The sequence below is a fragment of the Eutrema salsugineum genome, unplaced genomic scaffold (genome assembly GCF_000478725.1).
Source record: "Eutrema salsugineum unplaced genomic scaffold, Eutsalg1_0 scaffold_1, whole genome shotgun sequence".
Lineage (NCBI taxonomy): Eukaryota > Viridiplantae > Streptophyta > Magnoliopsida > Brassicales > Brassicaceae > Eutrema > Eutrema salsugineum.
This window is the reverse complement of record NW_006256909.1, coordinates 11311551-11329409: the sequence shown is the minus strand read 5'-3', so window position 1 is coordinate 11329409 and position 17859 is coordinate 11311551. Positions and strand designations below refer to the sequence as shown.

The 17859-nt window shown below is 35.4% G+C and overlaps 5 protein-coding genes across 6 annotated transcripts; 1 reads left to right on the top strand and 4 right to left on the bottom strand.

The window, feature by feature from the left end:
* Positions 1–3576: 3576 nt before the first annotated feature.
* Positions 3577–4488, bottom strand: LOC18028433 (protein SRC2). The gene has a single exon (XM_006414389.1). It carries the CDS (start codon positions 4486–4488, stop codon positions 3577–3579), a length of 912 nt encoding a protein of 303 aa, XP_006414452.1.
* A 717-nt stretch (positions 4489–5205) lies between these two features.
* On the bottom strand, positions 5206–8092 carry LOC18028432 (monooxygenase 1). Its single transcript, XM_006414388.2, has 5 exons — positions 7931–8092; positions 7674–7820; positions 6573–6629; positions 6324–6489; positions 5206–6104 (listed from the first exon to the last, which is right to left on the bottom strand). Exons 1-5 carry the CDS (start codon positions 7999–8001, stop codon positions 5361–5363), a joined length of 1185 nt encoding a protein of 394 aa, XP_006414451.1. The 5' UTR covers positions 8002–8092; the 3' UTR covers positions 5206–5360.
* An 811-nt stretch (positions 8093–8903) lies between these two features.
* LOC18028431 (monooxygenase 1) lies at positions 8904–10963 on the bottom strand. 2 transcript variants are annotated; one of them, XM_006414387.2, is made up of 5 exons: positions 10888–10963; positions 10628–10774; positions 10326–10554; positions 9558–9786; positions 8904–9424 (listed from the first exon to the last, which is right to left on the bottom strand). In XM_006414387.2, exons 1-5 carry the CDS (start codon positions 10956–10958, stop codon positions 8904–8906), a joined length of 1197 nt encoding a protein of 398 aa, XP_006414450.1. In that variant the 5' UTR covers positions 10959–10963. The 2 variants fall into 2 exon arrangements, with proteins under 2 accessions (XP_006414450.1, XP_024005598.1); XM_024149830.1 differs by having other exon boundaries at positions 10326–10592; positions 10624–10774; positions 10888–10958.
* A 2750-nt stretch (positions 10964–13713) lies between these two features.
* On the top strand, positions 13714–14572 carry LOC18028430 (60S ribosome subunit biogenesis protein NIP7 homolog). Its single transcript, XM_006414386.2, has one exon. It carries the CDS (start codon positions 13813–13815, stop codon positions 14374–14376), a length of 564 nt encoding a protein of 187 aa, XP_006414449.1. The 5' UTR covers positions 13714–13812; the 3' UTR covers positions 14377–14572.
* Positions 14573–15034: 462 nt separating this feature from the next.
* Positions 15035–17826, bottom strand: LOC18028429 (vesicle-associated membrane protein 724). Its single transcript, XM_006414385.2, has 5 exons — positions 17542–17826; positions 16022–16163; positions 15818–15938; positions 15540–15602; positions 15035–15458 (listed from the first exon to the last, which is right to left on the bottom strand). The coding sequence occupies exons 1-5, from the start codon at positions 17732–17734 to the stop codon at positions 15309–15311; spliced, it is 669 nt and encodes a 222-aa protein (XP_006414448.1). The 5' UTR covers positions 17735–17826; the 3' UTR covers positions 15035–15308.
* Positions 17827–17859: the final 33 nt, after the last annotated feature.

The following is a 17859-nucleotide window of genomic DNA, read 5'->3' as shown; positions in this document are numbered from 1 at the left end:
CTGAAGCATTATGTTTCTGCCTCCGACAAAGCTCCTCGAATGCAGCTTTAGTTCTCTTGGACAGATCACTAAACCGCTCCTTGGACAGCTGACGGAGTCTTGGCTTCAAGTCCTTTAGCTTCTTAGTTAGATGATGCATTGCCTATGTCAAAGAAAACATAGCATTTGATTGATCCCAATGGTTATGCACTACTGGTAAGAACTCCGGTAGTGGCGCCAGTGAGTTCAGAAATTTGAATGGCTTCCTGACAATTGGTCTTGTGTTATCAAAATAGATCTTGCCTCGCAAATGATCCGAGCAGCCTCCAGCCTCAAAGACACAATAAGATTTCGACTGATTTAGTAACCATTCCTCATTGATTAGGACTCTGTCAATCTTCTTATGGATTAATCCCTCTTTTCTTTTATTGCTCCAAGTAAACCATGCCCCATGCAATCCCATATCAACCAAAGAACATACACGAACTGTTTCCTGAAAGTCAAGAATCCCATGTGCTCCAAGTATCGGAATTGAATCAGAGTGATCTTCACTAGCCAATATCTCATTGAAATCACCACAAATCATCCATTTCTTATCTATGCAAGCAGTGGAGCTGTGGAGCAATTTTATCTCTTCCCATAAACCCTTATGCTCAGATGCAAAATTTGCAGCATAAACAAAAGAACATATAATTTCCTCCTGATCCCCAAAGGAAATTTTACATGTAATCATTTGTGCATTTTTCTGTAAAACTGTGAGGTTGACGTCTTCATGCCACACTACCCAAATTCGATCCAGCTGATTATACTTGTAGTTAGACACCACTGACCAACCCGGGAAAACAGACGATGCGATAGCAACATGCTTAGATTCTTTTACTCGCGTCACCCAATCCCCCACCACCGAGTGCTTACACTTATTATTAAATCCACATATATTCCAAAAAAGACACACCATTAATGGTTATTTCTTTTGGTATTCTGCCTCTTCTGCGCCGACGCCTTACGACCATTGCTCGTAACGCGTGGAATTAAAGAGCTCGGTACACCTTTATGGGCAGTCTTAGCCGCTCTGCTGGGATTAGCTCGACTCTCCTCCTTACCCAATTAATGCCTTAACTGATCTCCATCAGCTCCAGCAAGCAGTTCATTAGATTTTGTATCCGTGATCTATCCCGTCTCCCGTCTCCACCTCCATTTTTTTTTATTTATCCCCACTCTGCTTTGAATCCTCAAAATCTGCATCTTCTCCTTCACTGTTTTCTGTCTCCTCAATTTGAAGGTTTGCGAATCGTGAAGAAGTTTGAATATCCACGATCTGTTGTGCCACTACTAATGATTTTCTAGTCACTTTGGATGGTGACTGCCACTCCTCATTAACCTCTTGGGATGCTGGCACTACTACAGTGTTTTTTGGTTAAGGTGTACTTTGCTCATCAGTATCCATGCTTGGAGGCGTAGGTTTATTAGTGTCCGTTGCCTTCTTCTTTGATTTAGTAGCAGATGAGACAAGCGTTGAAATGGCCCTCTCAACTGGAACAGTATCCGTTGGTCGTCCTGCATTCTGGGATCGTGGAGTACGACATGTAGCGTCATTTACTTTGTTTTGGGTATCCAACATTTCACCTCTTTGTAAAATTCTCAGGGGATTCTGTTTCTTTTTGCACTCCATATCAGCATGGCCCCATACCCCACATAAAAAGCATTTTGGAGGCAACCATGGAAAAACATACTCAATTTCAGTTGTGTCCTTCCCCAATTCAAAGCAATGTGACGTTGGAAGAGTTTTGGTCAAGTCCACTTCCACCAAAATTTTTGCTTCATCAAAGTTCTTAACTCAAACAGTTTCGGAATGCAGCTGTTTCGGAACTCCCACCGGACTTGCCAAAACAGCTCAAACATTTCCAATTGTACATCTTGCGAGGTACGTTTTTCAAAACAACCCACAAGGGGATTGATTCCAGAGCCGGTTGAGTCTCCTCGTCGATCGGGCTCCATTTAGAAACTAGCATTGAAATATTTTTGATATTCCACATCTTCCTTCGCAGCACTCTCTCCCTCACTGCTCGGTCCACAATGCGAAATTTCACCGTTGTATCATTTACCACGTAAACGTCAACCTTGATCGCTTTATTTCCCACAGACCAAATCTTATTCACTGTCATGTGAATAGAACCAATATGAGGCGCTGTCTTGAGGAATTTCCCCAGAATACAGTCTTTCCACATTGGTGCTTCACTTAACATATCCTCGGGAACCCTAAACATCTTCACTCCCTCAACTTCGTTAGTTTCCAGATCATACATCTGAAGCGATTCCCTCTTTCTTACTACTTCCGTCCACTTTGTCGCAGGGTTTGAGTCTTGTGACATACCGTCTGCAACAGTTTCGTCGTCTCCAGGATCGCGAGATCCTCTGCTTCGCTCGTTAAATTTTCCGTCGGCCCCTCTGCTTGAGATTTGATAACCTCCACACCAGTCACCCCATCGTTCTCCACACTAGCCACCATCATCGTCTGCCCCTCCTCCGGTGACGGGAGGACCTCCTGTCCTTGCGCCGTCATGGTCGGAGCCGTCGCGTGCCCTTGAAGTTTTGATAACACTAAATCGCCTCTTTGATCGCCTCTACTGCTGACGTGTCCTACTCTATGTAGTCTTGCGGTTTTTTTCTTCTATCCCAATTTACCTGATCGTTTAACATGTTGGTCATTGACTAATTGTTATAGCAATTTACATTCCTTCAAAAAATGAATTTATCGTTATCATTAATACTTTTATACCAAGATAACTGGATTTCGAATTCCCAAAAAAAGAATTATTATTACATTTGTATAAAATAGTAGAAACAAATTTACAGAAAATCTTGAACATGGTATAATATTTATATTTATACAAGATTAATAGAGAAAAATCTATTGTCCATCACACCATTAACCTTGTAATCTATCTATATTCTATCTCTGTGAAAATTCTAACTGTGTTTTGAACTTTTCATACTCACCATTAATTAGTAGCAAATTTAAAATTTTTTTTTATTGGAAACACTTTTAATGAAATACATATTTTTTTGGATAATATGTTACATTTTTTCTATAAATTTATTAAAATAATATATTAAATTAATTTTTTAAATTTTATTTAATATAAATAATTAAATAAAAGTAAGGGACACTTGATCCTATACCGATTGCTCCTAGATGTACCTACGTCTACCCCAGCCAATGATGGCTCGCTTATATCTTCCCAATCATAGTTCGATCATCATCTCACCCACCATCCGAACTCATCATGTCTCTTCATCCTTGTCTCAATCAAAGACCAACATTTTACGTTATAAATTTATGCCTAGAGATCAAATTTGTGCATATACATACCAACAATAGAACTTAGGCTTCAAACAGTTTTATAAAACAACAAATCTCTCCTTCGTCCTTTGTTTTCTTTATAATTCCTTGATATATGCTCTCCTCTCCAAAACATCTCTATATTATTTTCATTGATACATGCCATTAAAAGTAACAATCAAACAAAATAGAAGAAACATACCTTTGATGAATTCTTGTAGTTAAACAAGAAACAAAAAAAAAAAAAAAAAAAATCAAAGATCAAAACAATTTGCCACGTCAGACACTAAATCTCCCATCATCAGCCCACCCAGAAGCCCAGCTCCCAATCCAAGCCCAAGCCCTATCCCCTTCGGCGGTTGAGACGTCGGAGTTCCGTATCCATATCCCGCCGGTGAAGGTGGCGCATAATCGTACGGTCCATACCCATGGTGGCTCGGTTTTGGCGGCGAAGAGCAAGCGTAACCGGATTTATCGTAAGGCGATGAACCAGCGCCGTAGGATATTGGAAGAGGATCGAAGCTCGAGCCGGCGGCGACGAGACGTTTCCGATGATCGGAATCGATCTGACACCGCGGCTTAGACAGCTGACAAAACTCAATAGCCGATTCTGGTGGTGCATGGGGCGGATGCTCGATTTGCGACGGTGGTGGAGCAGATAAGTAACCTGACGGCGGAGGATAATCGATTGCCGGAAAATCCGCCGGGATAACCGGTTCAACCGGCGTCGTCTTGAACCGGTACGAGAAATTCAAAGTGCCTTTCCGTTTCCCCGACGGAGATTTCACCTGATACGTCACGGACGTCATCTCCTCGCGGTAACCGTCACCGTTAATTGACGGCGTGATCGAATCCAAAAGCTCAAGTAACGGGACGTTAACTCCTCCGATATGTTTGTTGCCAAGGACACGACGAGAGATCAATCTCATGACGAGAGTCGAACGTCCGTCACGAGCTAACCCCTCGTTGACGGTAAACTTGACGGCGTGATTCCAAGTTGGGTTAGATCCGCCGGAGTGATCGACGTCGGTTTTCACCTTCTGTTTCTCTTGGGTGTCATCGCCGTTAATGGCAATGACGGCGTAAACGTCCATCTTTGAGATGAGATTGACATTTGCAAGGTTACTTGCAGAGTTGATGTTTAGCTCTAGAGTTAGATTCGCCATTAGTGTCACTGGAAGGTGATGTTACAGTAGAAATTAGCTTAGATTAAATAATTAAAGGTGGAAGAAGCTTGATTTCTTTCGAATTACGAAAATGGCAGTGTGAACTAAATGTGGACAATTATATTAAATTCAAAATTAATGAGAAAAGAACAAAAATACAATTTAATGGATTCAAAAGAAAGAAATCGTTTCTTATATAAGATAAGAAGGGAAATATTATGAAATCCAATGCATGTACAAGAAAAGTTAAAAAAAAAAAAAATGAGAACAGTTTATAACCGAAGATATACAATTTTCATTGGTTCATCATGTAACAGAATTACATATTCTGGATATATACAAAAGCTCATGATGAAATACGTATATGGATTTACTTGTTCCATGGAAAAGAACAAATTCAGAGAGTTGGATACAGCTAGTGAATTAATGAATATTGGCTAAGTTTAGGGGGTGTCTTAAACCCATCACTAACAAAAATAAATAAATTTAGAAGACTAAACAAAAAATATAGTGAACTAAACAAAAAAAAAAAAAAGAAGAGTCCGAAAAAATTAACTGGCATAAACACAGATGTTAGTCATAAAATTATTTTTTATGTTAATCTAATTTGACATACTGTATTTTGATATATCATCTGACTAGAATTATTTTTCAATCTTTTTTGTCAGCTTCGTTAATTAGAAATTTAGAACTAAACAGTAAACTAGCAAAAAGAAACATTTAAAAGTATGATGCTGTTTTATATAAATCAAATTATAATAACTTAATATATTACGTATAATAGAAGCAATGATCATAATCACACCAAAAAAAAAAAAAATTAAAGCACACAACCTCACACTAGACTAATTCATAAACTGTCCACAAAGTTTCTAGAGACGGCCACAATCATATTTAGTATGACGAATCTGATCACGCCCAAACAATACTACCAACAACACAATAAACATAAGCCTCACAACATTTGACTGCGTTTGCAAGGAACGTCCGGTCAAATAAGTCTGCGTCGAAAGCCCAACTAGTCTCATCCTACGTTTTTCCACATACTCATCAATAGCTTCTTCAATGTTTTTCATCGAACAATCCTCTCCATGGTCCGGACCCACTTTCTTAGCTAGACATCTAGCAAGAACGACCGCATCCTCTAGCGCGGCCGAGCCACCTTGTCCCAAGAATGGACCCATCACGTGCATTGCGTCGCCAGCTACAGTCACAGTCCCACGACGGAATTTCCTGAACATGATCTCCCAAGGAGAACGGTACCTTAAGTGTGTTATTGTTAATGACTCTACGTCGCATTTTTGAACCATTTCTTGCCAGTCTTCCGATAACTTATCGACCCATTTGAGAGTCACGTTCGCGATGGATTCTTGATCTGTACCGTTGTGATGATTGTCTTGCATATGTACAACAAACCAAAAGACGAGGTTGTCGGTCAAAGGAAGCCTTCCCACTAAGACGTTTCCTGTTTTCATTCTTAGAAGCTCTTGTGGAAATCCATGGCCGTTTGGGTAATTGGTGAACCCTCTCACCGCACGACAAGCAAACGCTTTTTTCGGGCTTAACCGCAGATAGTCACTGACAACAGAATTCGCACCATCGCATCCAATCAAAACCTATGGGATCGGAGGAGCAAAATATTAATATTTTTAAGGTTACAATTGTTTCATTGCGTTTGCATCTACATTACTACATAAGACTATAAAAGCCTCTTGATATGCTAATTGTTAAGGTTTCAATTGTTTTTTTGCGTTTGCATGTGCATTAATTTGTAAATTTGTATTTACATTCTTATGTAAACGCAGGCCGAATTAGAGAGAGCTAGATAGTTTTACCTTGGCTTTAATCGTATTTCCATTGGTTAAGTGAACAACCGGAAACGACGTAGTTTCATCCTCCTCTATAGAAACAATTTGAGAACCGAACCGGATGGTTTCTTCAGGAAGAGCATCGGCTAAGGCCTCAACAAGATCGTTCCTTCTAATACAGCGAGCTTCATCTCTGTTTAATTGCAGTAATTAGATATACTTAAATGAACATCAAATATATAAATGATCGAATGAAGGAGAGGATATGGGACATACTCGATGTTTAAAACGAATTCTCGTTTTTTCCCATTTTCAATCAACATGGTCCGTGCCCTGTTCCCATAAAAGACAAGATCCAACAATCTCTTCAAACAGAAGCACATTTAGTATTTGCTTCCAAACACTTTTTTTTAAGTGTTTAAAAACAATTTTAATAATTATTTATATTTAAATTCGAAAATTAGTTATTAATTTAAATATTTTTAAAGTTCCTTAAATATAGGTAATTTATATTTGATTTGATTTGATTAATTTAGATTTCATTTAAAGATTCTAATTTAAATAATTTATATACTTTTAAACATTTTTATCAAAAATATCTAGAATTTTTGAAAAAAAAAAATTCACATATGAAAAATAATGGTCATATTTGAAATATAAAATATTTATAATGATGTAAATGATATGATATTTATGTTGTTTATATAATATATTTACGATTATGATTTATTTACAAATTAATAATAAAATAATAGGTAAAATTCAAATGTATAATTTAAATATTAAAAATATATTTTTTAAAATTCATAAAACTAAAAATATATATAAAAAACCGGATTAAAAATATTTTGGTAACTAATATCACTAATTTTGAATTATACATGTATATCGAAAATATATTTTTCATACAAAATCAAAACATAAAAAATTAAAAATTATTGCATACAATATAATGTGGTTTGAAAAACCAGTTGTACACTCCCTTCTTTGATTAAATTTTAGAAAACTATAGTGCTAAATATTTATATTATATGGTGATATGAACGAAAAATTAGAATTATGTTTTTATAATAATTCATTTTAAATTAATATTAGCAGACGGGTTAAAATTATATTTTTATAATCATAATTAATTTTAATACTATAAAAATATATCTAAACACAAAAATCAATATTTTCACTTATTAAAAAATATATTTATAAAAATAGTTATATCTAAACTCAAAAACATAAATTATATTACAAAATTTGTTAAACAATAAAAAATATTCCTGTGCGGATGCACGGGGTTAAAATCTAGTAAATTCTTAAAATCAAAGGTATGATCACTAATTAATAGCAAAAACTAAAAAAAAAAAACTGAATTAGAATAATTACTTGCGAATAAGATTAGAGGTGAGACGAAGCCGATGAGAGACGCCAAGCTGATCAAGAGCTCTCCAACCATTGGTAAGAGTTCCGATTCCAGCTCCTTCCGATCTCACTTTCTCTGCTCTCTCCAACACAACACTCTTTATTCCTTTTCTGCATTTTTTAAAAAAATAATATACACTCCAAAATTACATACATTTCATTCCGAGTTAATGTGGCAATTAATTAAACTGTATTTTCAAAAAGAAATAAAAATAACAAACCTATGAAGGGCAAGGGAGGTGGCCAGACCAGCAATTCCGCCGCCGACGATAACAATTCCGATTTCTTCCATCTATTTTAGTAGTTGAAAGCTGAAATTTTGGATCTGGAGTTTAGTTTAAGTACTGTATTTTTTGTCTGATGTGTATGTAATATAGTTGGATTTGTTTATATAGATAAGAGAGAAGCAGAGAAGACTTTTCGTTGAGACAATAACTTGGGAAGCAATCAAGTCACGTGTGTGTCAGGTTAAGCTCGATCGTTTGCGAGTCAAACATGTGCTACGTTTATGCAAGTAAGTTGACGTTGACGAAAGCGATGACGCCACCTAAAATTTAATTCATCTTTCTGATATATCCAACCAAGTAGACTAGTTGTACATAAATATGTCGCTACTTGTTGTAGTGACTGTGACTCGATACTTATCTTTTTCTCATAAGTATCGAATTGATTCAAAATCAATCTTATACCTTAAAATTTTGATACTAGAACAAAGATGAAAAATTCAAATTTTATGATGACCCAACAGTTTGGAATGTTGAGAAAATGATTTTAAAATTTGGCTTTTCTTTAGTGAATCTAAGTGGTGAGACGGATAAAAAATGATAAATGATATAAAATCAGAAAAACCAAAAAAAATCTATATAGAAGTTGACAAATGAAAATATTTCTTACATAGTAATTACAAAGTAATTTTTATATAAAATAAAAAAACCTGTTTAATAAGGTTTTTTTTTTGTCTTTGACAAGTGAGAAAGACTATTATCATATACGTTTTTTTTTATCTACTAATAATAGTAGATAAAAACTACTAATATCATAGTTCCATAATCGAACATATAAAGAGAAGAACAGTAAACACAATGAGTAACCTCCGGATACAATTATACAAACATCTCATCATGAGTCTTGAAACACACAAACACTCTTACTTAGATCATGGATCCATACGTAAAATATAGATCAATTAATATTTTAAAGACGGCCACAATCATATCGAGTGTGACCAATTTGGTCACGAAACATAATCATCAACAAAACTACAACCAAGAGCTTCGTCACCGGCGACGAAGCTTCGATTAACCTACTCGTAAGATACGTCTGTGTTGAGAGCCTCACGAGTCTCCCTCTTCTTTCTCTAACGTAATCATCAATCGCTTCTTCTATTCTCTTCCTTGAAAAGACATTGTTCATACCGTCTTGCCCTAACTTTCTCCACAAGCATCTAGCCAAAACGACACCGTCCTCCAGCGCAGCCGAACATCCTTGTCCTAAGAATGGACCCATCAAGTGCATACTGTCTCCGGCCACTGTCACAGTGCCACGTCGAAATTTACCGGACATAACATCCCATGGAGCTCGGTACCTTAAACGGTTGATATATAAGGAGTTGATATCGCAGTTCTTCACCATCTCTTTCCACTCTTGTGAGAAGTCGTTGACTGATGATAGTGTGAATCTTGCGATATCCTCTTGATTTCTCAAAAAGTTTGAGTCTATTTATATAACAAATTCATCATATATATATACGTCAATGAAATTTAAAAAATTATCAATTTTCTTACATAAAGTTAGAACACAATATCTTTATATATGTATTAAAACAAATGTTACCATATAAAATTGTACCTTGTGGACACTTAAGCAAAACAACAAACCAGAAGACGAGTTTGGGAGTTATAGGAAGTCGTCCGCTTACGACGTTGTCCATCTTGATTCTTATAAACTCTTGCCGGAATCCATGGCCGTCCGGATAGTTTGTGAACCCTCTGACCGCCCGAGAACTTAGGCTTTTAGTTGGCTTTAGTCCTAGAAATTCAGATACCACAGAATTCGACCCGTCGCATCCAATCAAAACCTAAACTAAAAGAAAGTATATACTGTAATCAGTATTAAATTAAAGTACAACTATTAACCAATAACAACGTAAGATGGCTGAAAACTAGTGGTGATTTCTGGCATAATCTGGCTGAAAAAATTAATGGTGATTTCAGCTAGAAAATAGATAAAAGACCAGTTATGTTATGTAGTATCATGCGTTTGTTACTGAACTTATTTTTTTCTAAACTTTCAGCCATTTTGTAAAGAAATTAGCAAGTTTTTCTTTTTAGCATAGTTTTCAGTTAGCTTAAATATTGAGTTTAACAGATAATTCAGCAAATTGAACAATTCAGACTGTAACAACGATTCATGCCAAACATGTAGCTTTCAATATATGTGGTTTAATTACACACGACCAAAGCTCGCTTTATAGATCGATCCGCTCACGGCTTTCGAAAAACGTCACTGTCGGTTAATATTAAACTATATACTATATAGTATATATTAATACACTCCACTACTCAATTCATTGATCAGTAGTAAATGACATATGTATGTACAGTCGCTAGAGTATACCTTTGATTTGATATCTTGTCCGTTTTTAACGTGAACAATCGGAAACGACAGCGTTTCGTCCAGCTTAACCGACACAATTTGGCAACCAAGCCGGAGAGTTCCAAGAGGAAGTTCATGAGCCAAAGCTCGAACCAAATCATTCCTTATTACACCTCTTACCTCTCCATAGGACGCCGGTCCGACTGATTCTCTTCGTTTAATCCCTTCCTCGATCAAAACATCTCTTATCCTAGTTTTGTTACCGTTACAATGAATAATTAGTAATGACTAATAATTAGAGCTAATTAAAATATTATACGTACTGATGAATTGGGAGAGAATTAGGACGAAGCTTATCCGCGAGGCCGAGCTGTTGAAGTGCAAGCCAACCATTAGTCTGTATACCAAATGCTGCACCTTCAGATCTTACCGTCTCTGATCTCTCCAACACAATGCTCTTTATACCCTTCCTTTTATATATTTATGTTTATTTGATTGATACGTTAATTAGTCAATAATCAATATATTACAAGTTACCAATGATTAAGATCATAACTAAGAAAAAGAGGAGAAAATAATGAACCTGTGAAGAGCAAGGGAAGTTGCAAGACCAGCAATGCCTCCTCCCAATATTACTATGTCTAATTCTTCCATTCTTTTCTTTAGCTCTCTTTCTCTAAATTTATGATCTTCGTTTCTCTCACCACTATATTTTATATCTGCGTTATGGGTAGTGAACTAGTGGTTGAAGCCATATAATACCGTGGTTGTATCTTGGCCTGTTGTATTTTTTTTGTTATATATGACTATCATAATTATATAGCGAATTAAAGCATTGAATAGTTTTGGTATTTGTCGATTTCCATATCTTAAAAATAAAAACAACCTCGGATATTTCAGTTGAATACCTTTGTCAAAAAAAAAAAAACTAATAACTTGTGTTTTATAAAACGGGAAAATTCCTTACAAAATCATCAACTTAATTTCAATAAGCTTTTTAAATCCTCAACTTTTCGTGTGCCCAAAAAAAAATTTCAAATATTTTTTCTACTTATTTTAAATCCTCAATTATTATCCGTGTGATCATTTTACTTCAATATGATTTGGGGATTTTGCTTCAATTTTGTCGAGATTTAGCTTATATCGAGTTTTATGTTAACCATTATTTAACCACGACGAGTACTGTAGCTAGTTTGTCAACAAGGTTCAAATAATGTTTCCATTTTCGTTTAGTATTGTTTCGTATATGCTGTAAATTAATTATACGAATAACAATTGAAGATTTAAAATGGGTAGAAAAAATATTTGAAGGTTTTTTCTGGACACAGGAAAAGTTGATGATTTTAAATACTCATTGAAATTAAGTTGAGGATTTTATATGAAATTTTCCCTTTATAAAACACTTAATATAAGTAGACGTCCACAACTAGTGGCGAAGCCAAGATTATATTTTACAGGGGTTATATATTAAAGTCCTATAATAATATTAAATTATTAATTTTCAATAAATTTCATGGTTGAAAAAAGTCTAGTTAAAATAACTAAAAATAATGTCAGTACTGTTATAAATTTCATAGATTATATTATAGATACTTTTGACTAAATTTAGATGAAATTTTAGAAGGAGCAAAAGAACTAGAAAAAAAAACATTAAAAAAAACACAAAACAAGTGGCAATTTTAACATTAGAGGAGCAAATGAACTATTTGAACCTTAGGCATAGGGGTCAAATAAGTGATTTTAGACCAACTCATCCAGCAAATATTTTGGTAAACCTCAATAAAAGATTTTTTTTTTTAAATTCACAGGGGTCAGCTGACCCCCCTCCACCTTACCTAGCTCCGCCACTGTCCACAACGTTTCCCACTATTTATTTCTTGAACTTGACATATAACCTATAACAAATCCACATGATACATATGTTCTATTCTTTCCAACCATTCGTTAAACACATGCTTCTACTTGCTCTTAGACAGTTAGACTTATACTAATTATAATATAAGAAAAAAAAGATTGTGTACCTTTTGTTCTTTTTTTCGTCGATGTATTAGGTTTGACAAAAAAAAAGGGATAATTGGCAAAATACACTATTAAGATATTTAAATTAGTAAAATACACTGTTTTTATTTTATTTTGAAAACTACACTTTTGATATATGTAAAAAGACTTTATATGATCAAAGTTAATTAGAAATAATATATTTTAAGAAATGTTAATAAAAATTTGAAATAGTTAATATTATGATTGTTTTTATTTGAGATATTGATATATAATTACTTAAAATTTTTAAATTTATAAACAGATGAATTTTTAAATATTTTAAACTTTATCTCTACAAAATTTTTTTTCTATTAGTGTTATATAGATTTGTTACATAAAAAAGATTCATCAACAATTGAGTTTTCTAAAAAAAAGCATAGAAACATAACTCCTTTTAACTTGTGGTATTCTCTTTCAGTTTTCTGAAAAAAACAGAGTTCTTTCAAACTCTAAGATATAGAAATCACGTAATCAAGTGGATTACGTACAACTGTAAGTGTTAGATGAAGATTCATGTTTCATAGTGATTGTGAAAGATTTTAAATCTGAACAACTTATATTTGTCCGGTCTCTCTCAAGGATAAAAGAAACAAAAACAATTCATCTAGTAAGCTTACAATATATCTAATCTGCAGATCCTTTGTTTTTACTGTCGTTACTTCTTCTCATTACTCCTTTGGTAGAGAAAATAGAATCAGCATGTGCTCAGATGGTAAAAATGATGGTCTGAATAAATTATACAAAAAAACCTAGCAAACTGATGAAGAAGACAGTAAAGAATAGATGAGGATAATGAAGATAAAGAGATTAGAGATGAATCGTTTCTACATACATTAAAATATCATAAAACAAAATCTTTCAGACTTTATCAAGTCGCTTGTAACTAGTTTTGTTTGAGACATTACATTATTTTCTCAATTGTGTAGTTAAACCAAGTAACTGAATCTGACATTGTCTAATAGACAAATAAATAAACTAGAATTTTCAGTGAAATATACAATTTGTGTCCATATACGAAGTAGGAAACACATTTTGTATTGACTAGAAAGTCAGAAAGAAAACTAATTTAAATTTAGATTTTATTATTTTACTATTTTTAATTAAAAATTATGATTTATATATTTAATTACTATAATTCTTATTTAGGTTGATTTAGTCATTTTATTGATGAAGAAGTGTAGATTTCAAAAAAGAAAAAAAATGGTGTATTTTTCAAAATATAAACTCATAGAAAGATATTTTCTCAAATTTTCTCAAAAAAAAACCCTTCCTCTCACATACACATCTTATTACATAATTTCAGGGGTTGGAATGATAATACTTATTGTTAACGGACCAAAATTCGAAATTCGAAAAAAACTCGTCGGCCGCATTAGGTTTGGTACTAAAACCCTAAAAAAACTCAATATCAGAAAAAAACAGAGCTTCCTCCTCCTCCTTCTCCCAAATCGATCCTCTTCCCAGAAAAATGCGGCCTTTAGACGAGAACGAGACGACCGTCGTCTTCGAGAAGCTCTTCAAGTTCATCGGAAACAACCTCAAGAACCTCGTCGAGAACCCCTCTCACGAAGGACCCGACCCAGAATCCGGCCGTTACTGCTTCCGCCTCCAGAAGAACAGAGTCTACTACGTCAGCGAGTCTCTCGTGAAGCGAGCCACGAACATCGCCCGGAAAAACCTCGTCTCGCTCGGAACCTGCATCGGGAAATACACTCACGCCGGGAGCTTCCACCTGACGATTATGTCGCTCAATCTCTTGGCGGCGAACGCTAAACACAAGGTATGGCTAAAACCCACATCGGAGATGTCGTTTCTTTACGGGAACCATGTGTTGAAAGGAGGATTAGGGAGGATTACTGATAGTATTGTTCCTGGAGATGGAGTTGTCGTGTTCTCGATGACTGATGTTCCGTTAGGGTTTGGAATTGCGGCTAAGAGCACTCAGGATTGCCGGAAATTGGATCCTAATAACATCGTTGTGCTTCATCAAGCTGATATTGGGGAGTATTTGAGGGATGAAGACGAGCTTTGATAAAGTTCAAAGTTTTAGTCTTATGTGTGTGCGATGTTTCTGCAGTTTTTATGTAAGTGCGGTCTTAGTTTTGATTCTGCTTGTTGTTTTAAGCTATTTTGAGTTCTTACGGTATGTAGCTGCTGTTGGAAATTTTGTGGAACATGATACTGGAACTATGAAAGTCTTCATTTTTATGAATTTGATTGAGGTGTTATGGCTATTTTTTGTGAGCATCTTGAGTATTGAAAAGCTAGAATCATACACACATATGGGAGATTTTCAAACCTGTAAGCTGATAATTAAGATTTGTGTTCGAGACAGTTTGCTTTGCTTTAGATTATATAGCTCAAAAGCTTCAAAATGTTTACAGCCTGATACTTTTTCAGTTAAGCACATAGAAAGATACATGTATCTGTTGGTTGTGTATAGCCAAATATTGCGGAGCACATACATTTGAATACAGTTATGAGCTCATTTCTGTTGAAACTCTCATGGCCTAAATAAACTACTAGAAATGAGGATTTGTTCAAACCAGAAAGATAGCTCCAGAAAATATGAAATGCGTCATGTTTTCACTTTATCCTTTCTATATAGTGCAGTCACGTCACAAAGCCCCTTAGATGTCGAATTAAAAAAAAGAAGAAGATGATAGATGTAACTCAGTTTTAGCCATTTTGGGTTTAGAAAACTATGTACAGTAATGTCTATATAACCTATATATTTGATATTACTCATATTAGTAGTCCGCCTAGCTCACCGATTGTAACGCAACGCAGAAGATGTTAATGGTCCTTCGAAATAAAACTTTTTTATCATACAACATCCAAAGTCAAAACCTTATAATCACTTTGTTCCTCTCTCTCCTATCTCTCTCTTTACCAGAGACTTTTGTCTCTGTCGCCATTTTCGCCAAGGCTCTAACATCACAATCTGAGTAGTTTGTAGTGTCTTCAATCTGTGCAATTGAACCCATGACAAACTGAAAGCCAGATAATGAGAACAAGTAGCAGCAAGATCCCGAGAACCACAAGTTTTATCTTCATGTTCTGGTACCACAGTTTCTTCCTTACTTGTGTCCCTTGTTTCTTGTACTCCTGCGCCTAAAAAGGTTCAAGTATACTTAAATTAAACTGGCCTATTTTAGAGAAGATCAACTATAAAAAAACATGTTTGCCCTTTACCTGTGAGCGTAGATTCTCGGTCTTATCAGTAAGAACCGTTAGATTCTCCCCTCTGTCGATTGCCTGGGAATAGGTCAACAATATTGGTTTAGTACAAGCATAAATGCACAGTGATTTGTCTCTGCTTTAAGGGGACATAGTGAAATACGTAATTGCTTTTTCGCAGACACATCATTGGTTAAAGGTAAAAGTAAAGGAGAATGATTGGTAGTCTAAGTGTGCAGAAAGACATAAGTGAGAATGCAGTAGAAACTATGATAGCCAATGATGTGCATTACCTTGTCAATATTCTCCAACATAATACTTTTAACTTCTGAAACTTGAGCCTTGACTTTTATTAGTTTCTCAATCTCCTCTGCATGGTCAACAATATACTTCATGTGTTCTTTCATGACCGGCCTGCAATTTTCGTTACCATTTTCGTCAATAACAAAATCTCTCACATCTATTCATCAAGTCCCCAAAAGTTTTAAGGTAAGTACCCGAACTCCTTGTTCAGGCTTTTGGCGATTGCTGTACTTGCTTTTCCACCCCCATATCTTTTCTTGAAATCAGCTTTCACACGCTCCAGAAATGCGATCGAAACTTGCTTGCTGAGAGAATCTTTTGCCACTACACAATATGCTGAAACACATAAAACAAGGAAAGATGTCATTCTCAAGGAGGGTTCTATAAGTGAAATGCAACTATATATGTATTATTTTTGCAAGAATAAGTATGACACAGTCAAGATTATTCAAGAGGACGCATTATATAGGAAGAGCAACACGTCTCCGCATAAGACTGCTAATAACACGAAACATTAATCAGTTTCTGTGTCCTTTAAAGATCAAAGGACAAAGGACACCGCACATAAAAGCAAATGATCTATCGCTGTTTAACTGGATTAAAGTAACAAGTAGGCTCGACTTGAATCATAATAACGCTAAATAACCTCTGTCTTAGAACTTTTAAACTTGTATGTATTGTTAAATAGGGATACTCCAATTCAGGGAACAACACTGTTCAGTCAAAACCCTGCCTTATGCATGCCAAAGATGGACATTTCTAATAGAGTGGAACTTAATCCATATTATATGTCACATTTCAAATGATCTAATTGCCCTGAGTTAATTGTAAAACGCATGAGCAGTTTCTTCTCCTATAGAAAGACTGGCACAAACATCTCCAATGATTTTCCCGCAATTTAAAAAGGCAAAAAGTAAGAGCCAGTAGACTCTACTTGAACGAACAACGCGAAATAAACGCTATCTATAAACTTTAAAACCTGTATATAGTGCAAAACAGGGAGATTCCAATACAGGGACAGCAGAGTCTAGTCAAATCCTACCTCATGCATGCAAAGGATGGAATCTTTATATAAAGTTGAACCCCAATCATATGATATACCCTTGGTTCGATTTCAATGATCTAATACTCTAAGCTTAACACATGCGTGTGTTTTCACCTCCAAAACCATAACTGGTTCTCATAAAAAAAACTGGCAGAAACATCTCTTATCTGCATCAAGTAAAGGTATCCACAAATAGGACGCGTAATGCGTTAACCATACAAAAACTAACAAGAAACACTAGTAGATTGTACACAGAACTGCAAAACAGTCAAGATCTTTGAAGTGTTCTGTTACCAATATATATCAAACTTGTATTTAGAAATTTGTTATGTGATAGGACATGCGTGCTTCATAATTGGCATTTTCCCAAGTTGAAACTTGAAACCAAACCAAATCAGGAAGGGAAAAAAGGAATCAATTCGTTCTTTTGTTTAACTTCAAATTTCTCAGAGAACAACACACAAAACACTGTTGAATAGCCTAGTAAAGGCAAATCCAATAAACGAAATGCCCTTAGATTCAGATGATGCACATACAGCTAATCAATCCTGAGCTAGATCCATCAAGACCTTTAATGGCTTCAAACTAAAAACAGCACTTTTTCGAGACAATGTTCGTTTCGGCCAAGAAAATCAAGAAACCGAGAGAAGAGAGAGAGGGGAAACAAACCGTAGCCATCTTCGACGAGGAAGTTGAAGGTGTGGTGATCGCAGTTGTAAGTGAACTTGCTGTTGCTGGAGGAAGGAAGCTTCTGGAGACACTGAGCAGCAATCGACGGGAAATTACCGGTGAACTCGGTGTACTCGGCAAGAATCATAGTGCCTCTGGCGACGAAGCTGTAGATAAACGATTCCTGACCCATTGAGTCGCCACCGAGTCGGCTCAGGCCAAGAGAGAGAGAGACAGAAAGTTTTGATCTTTACCTTTGCTGCAAAGGAACATGCGTTTTCCCGTGTCTTGACTACTTAAAAACTTTACTCCATTTGG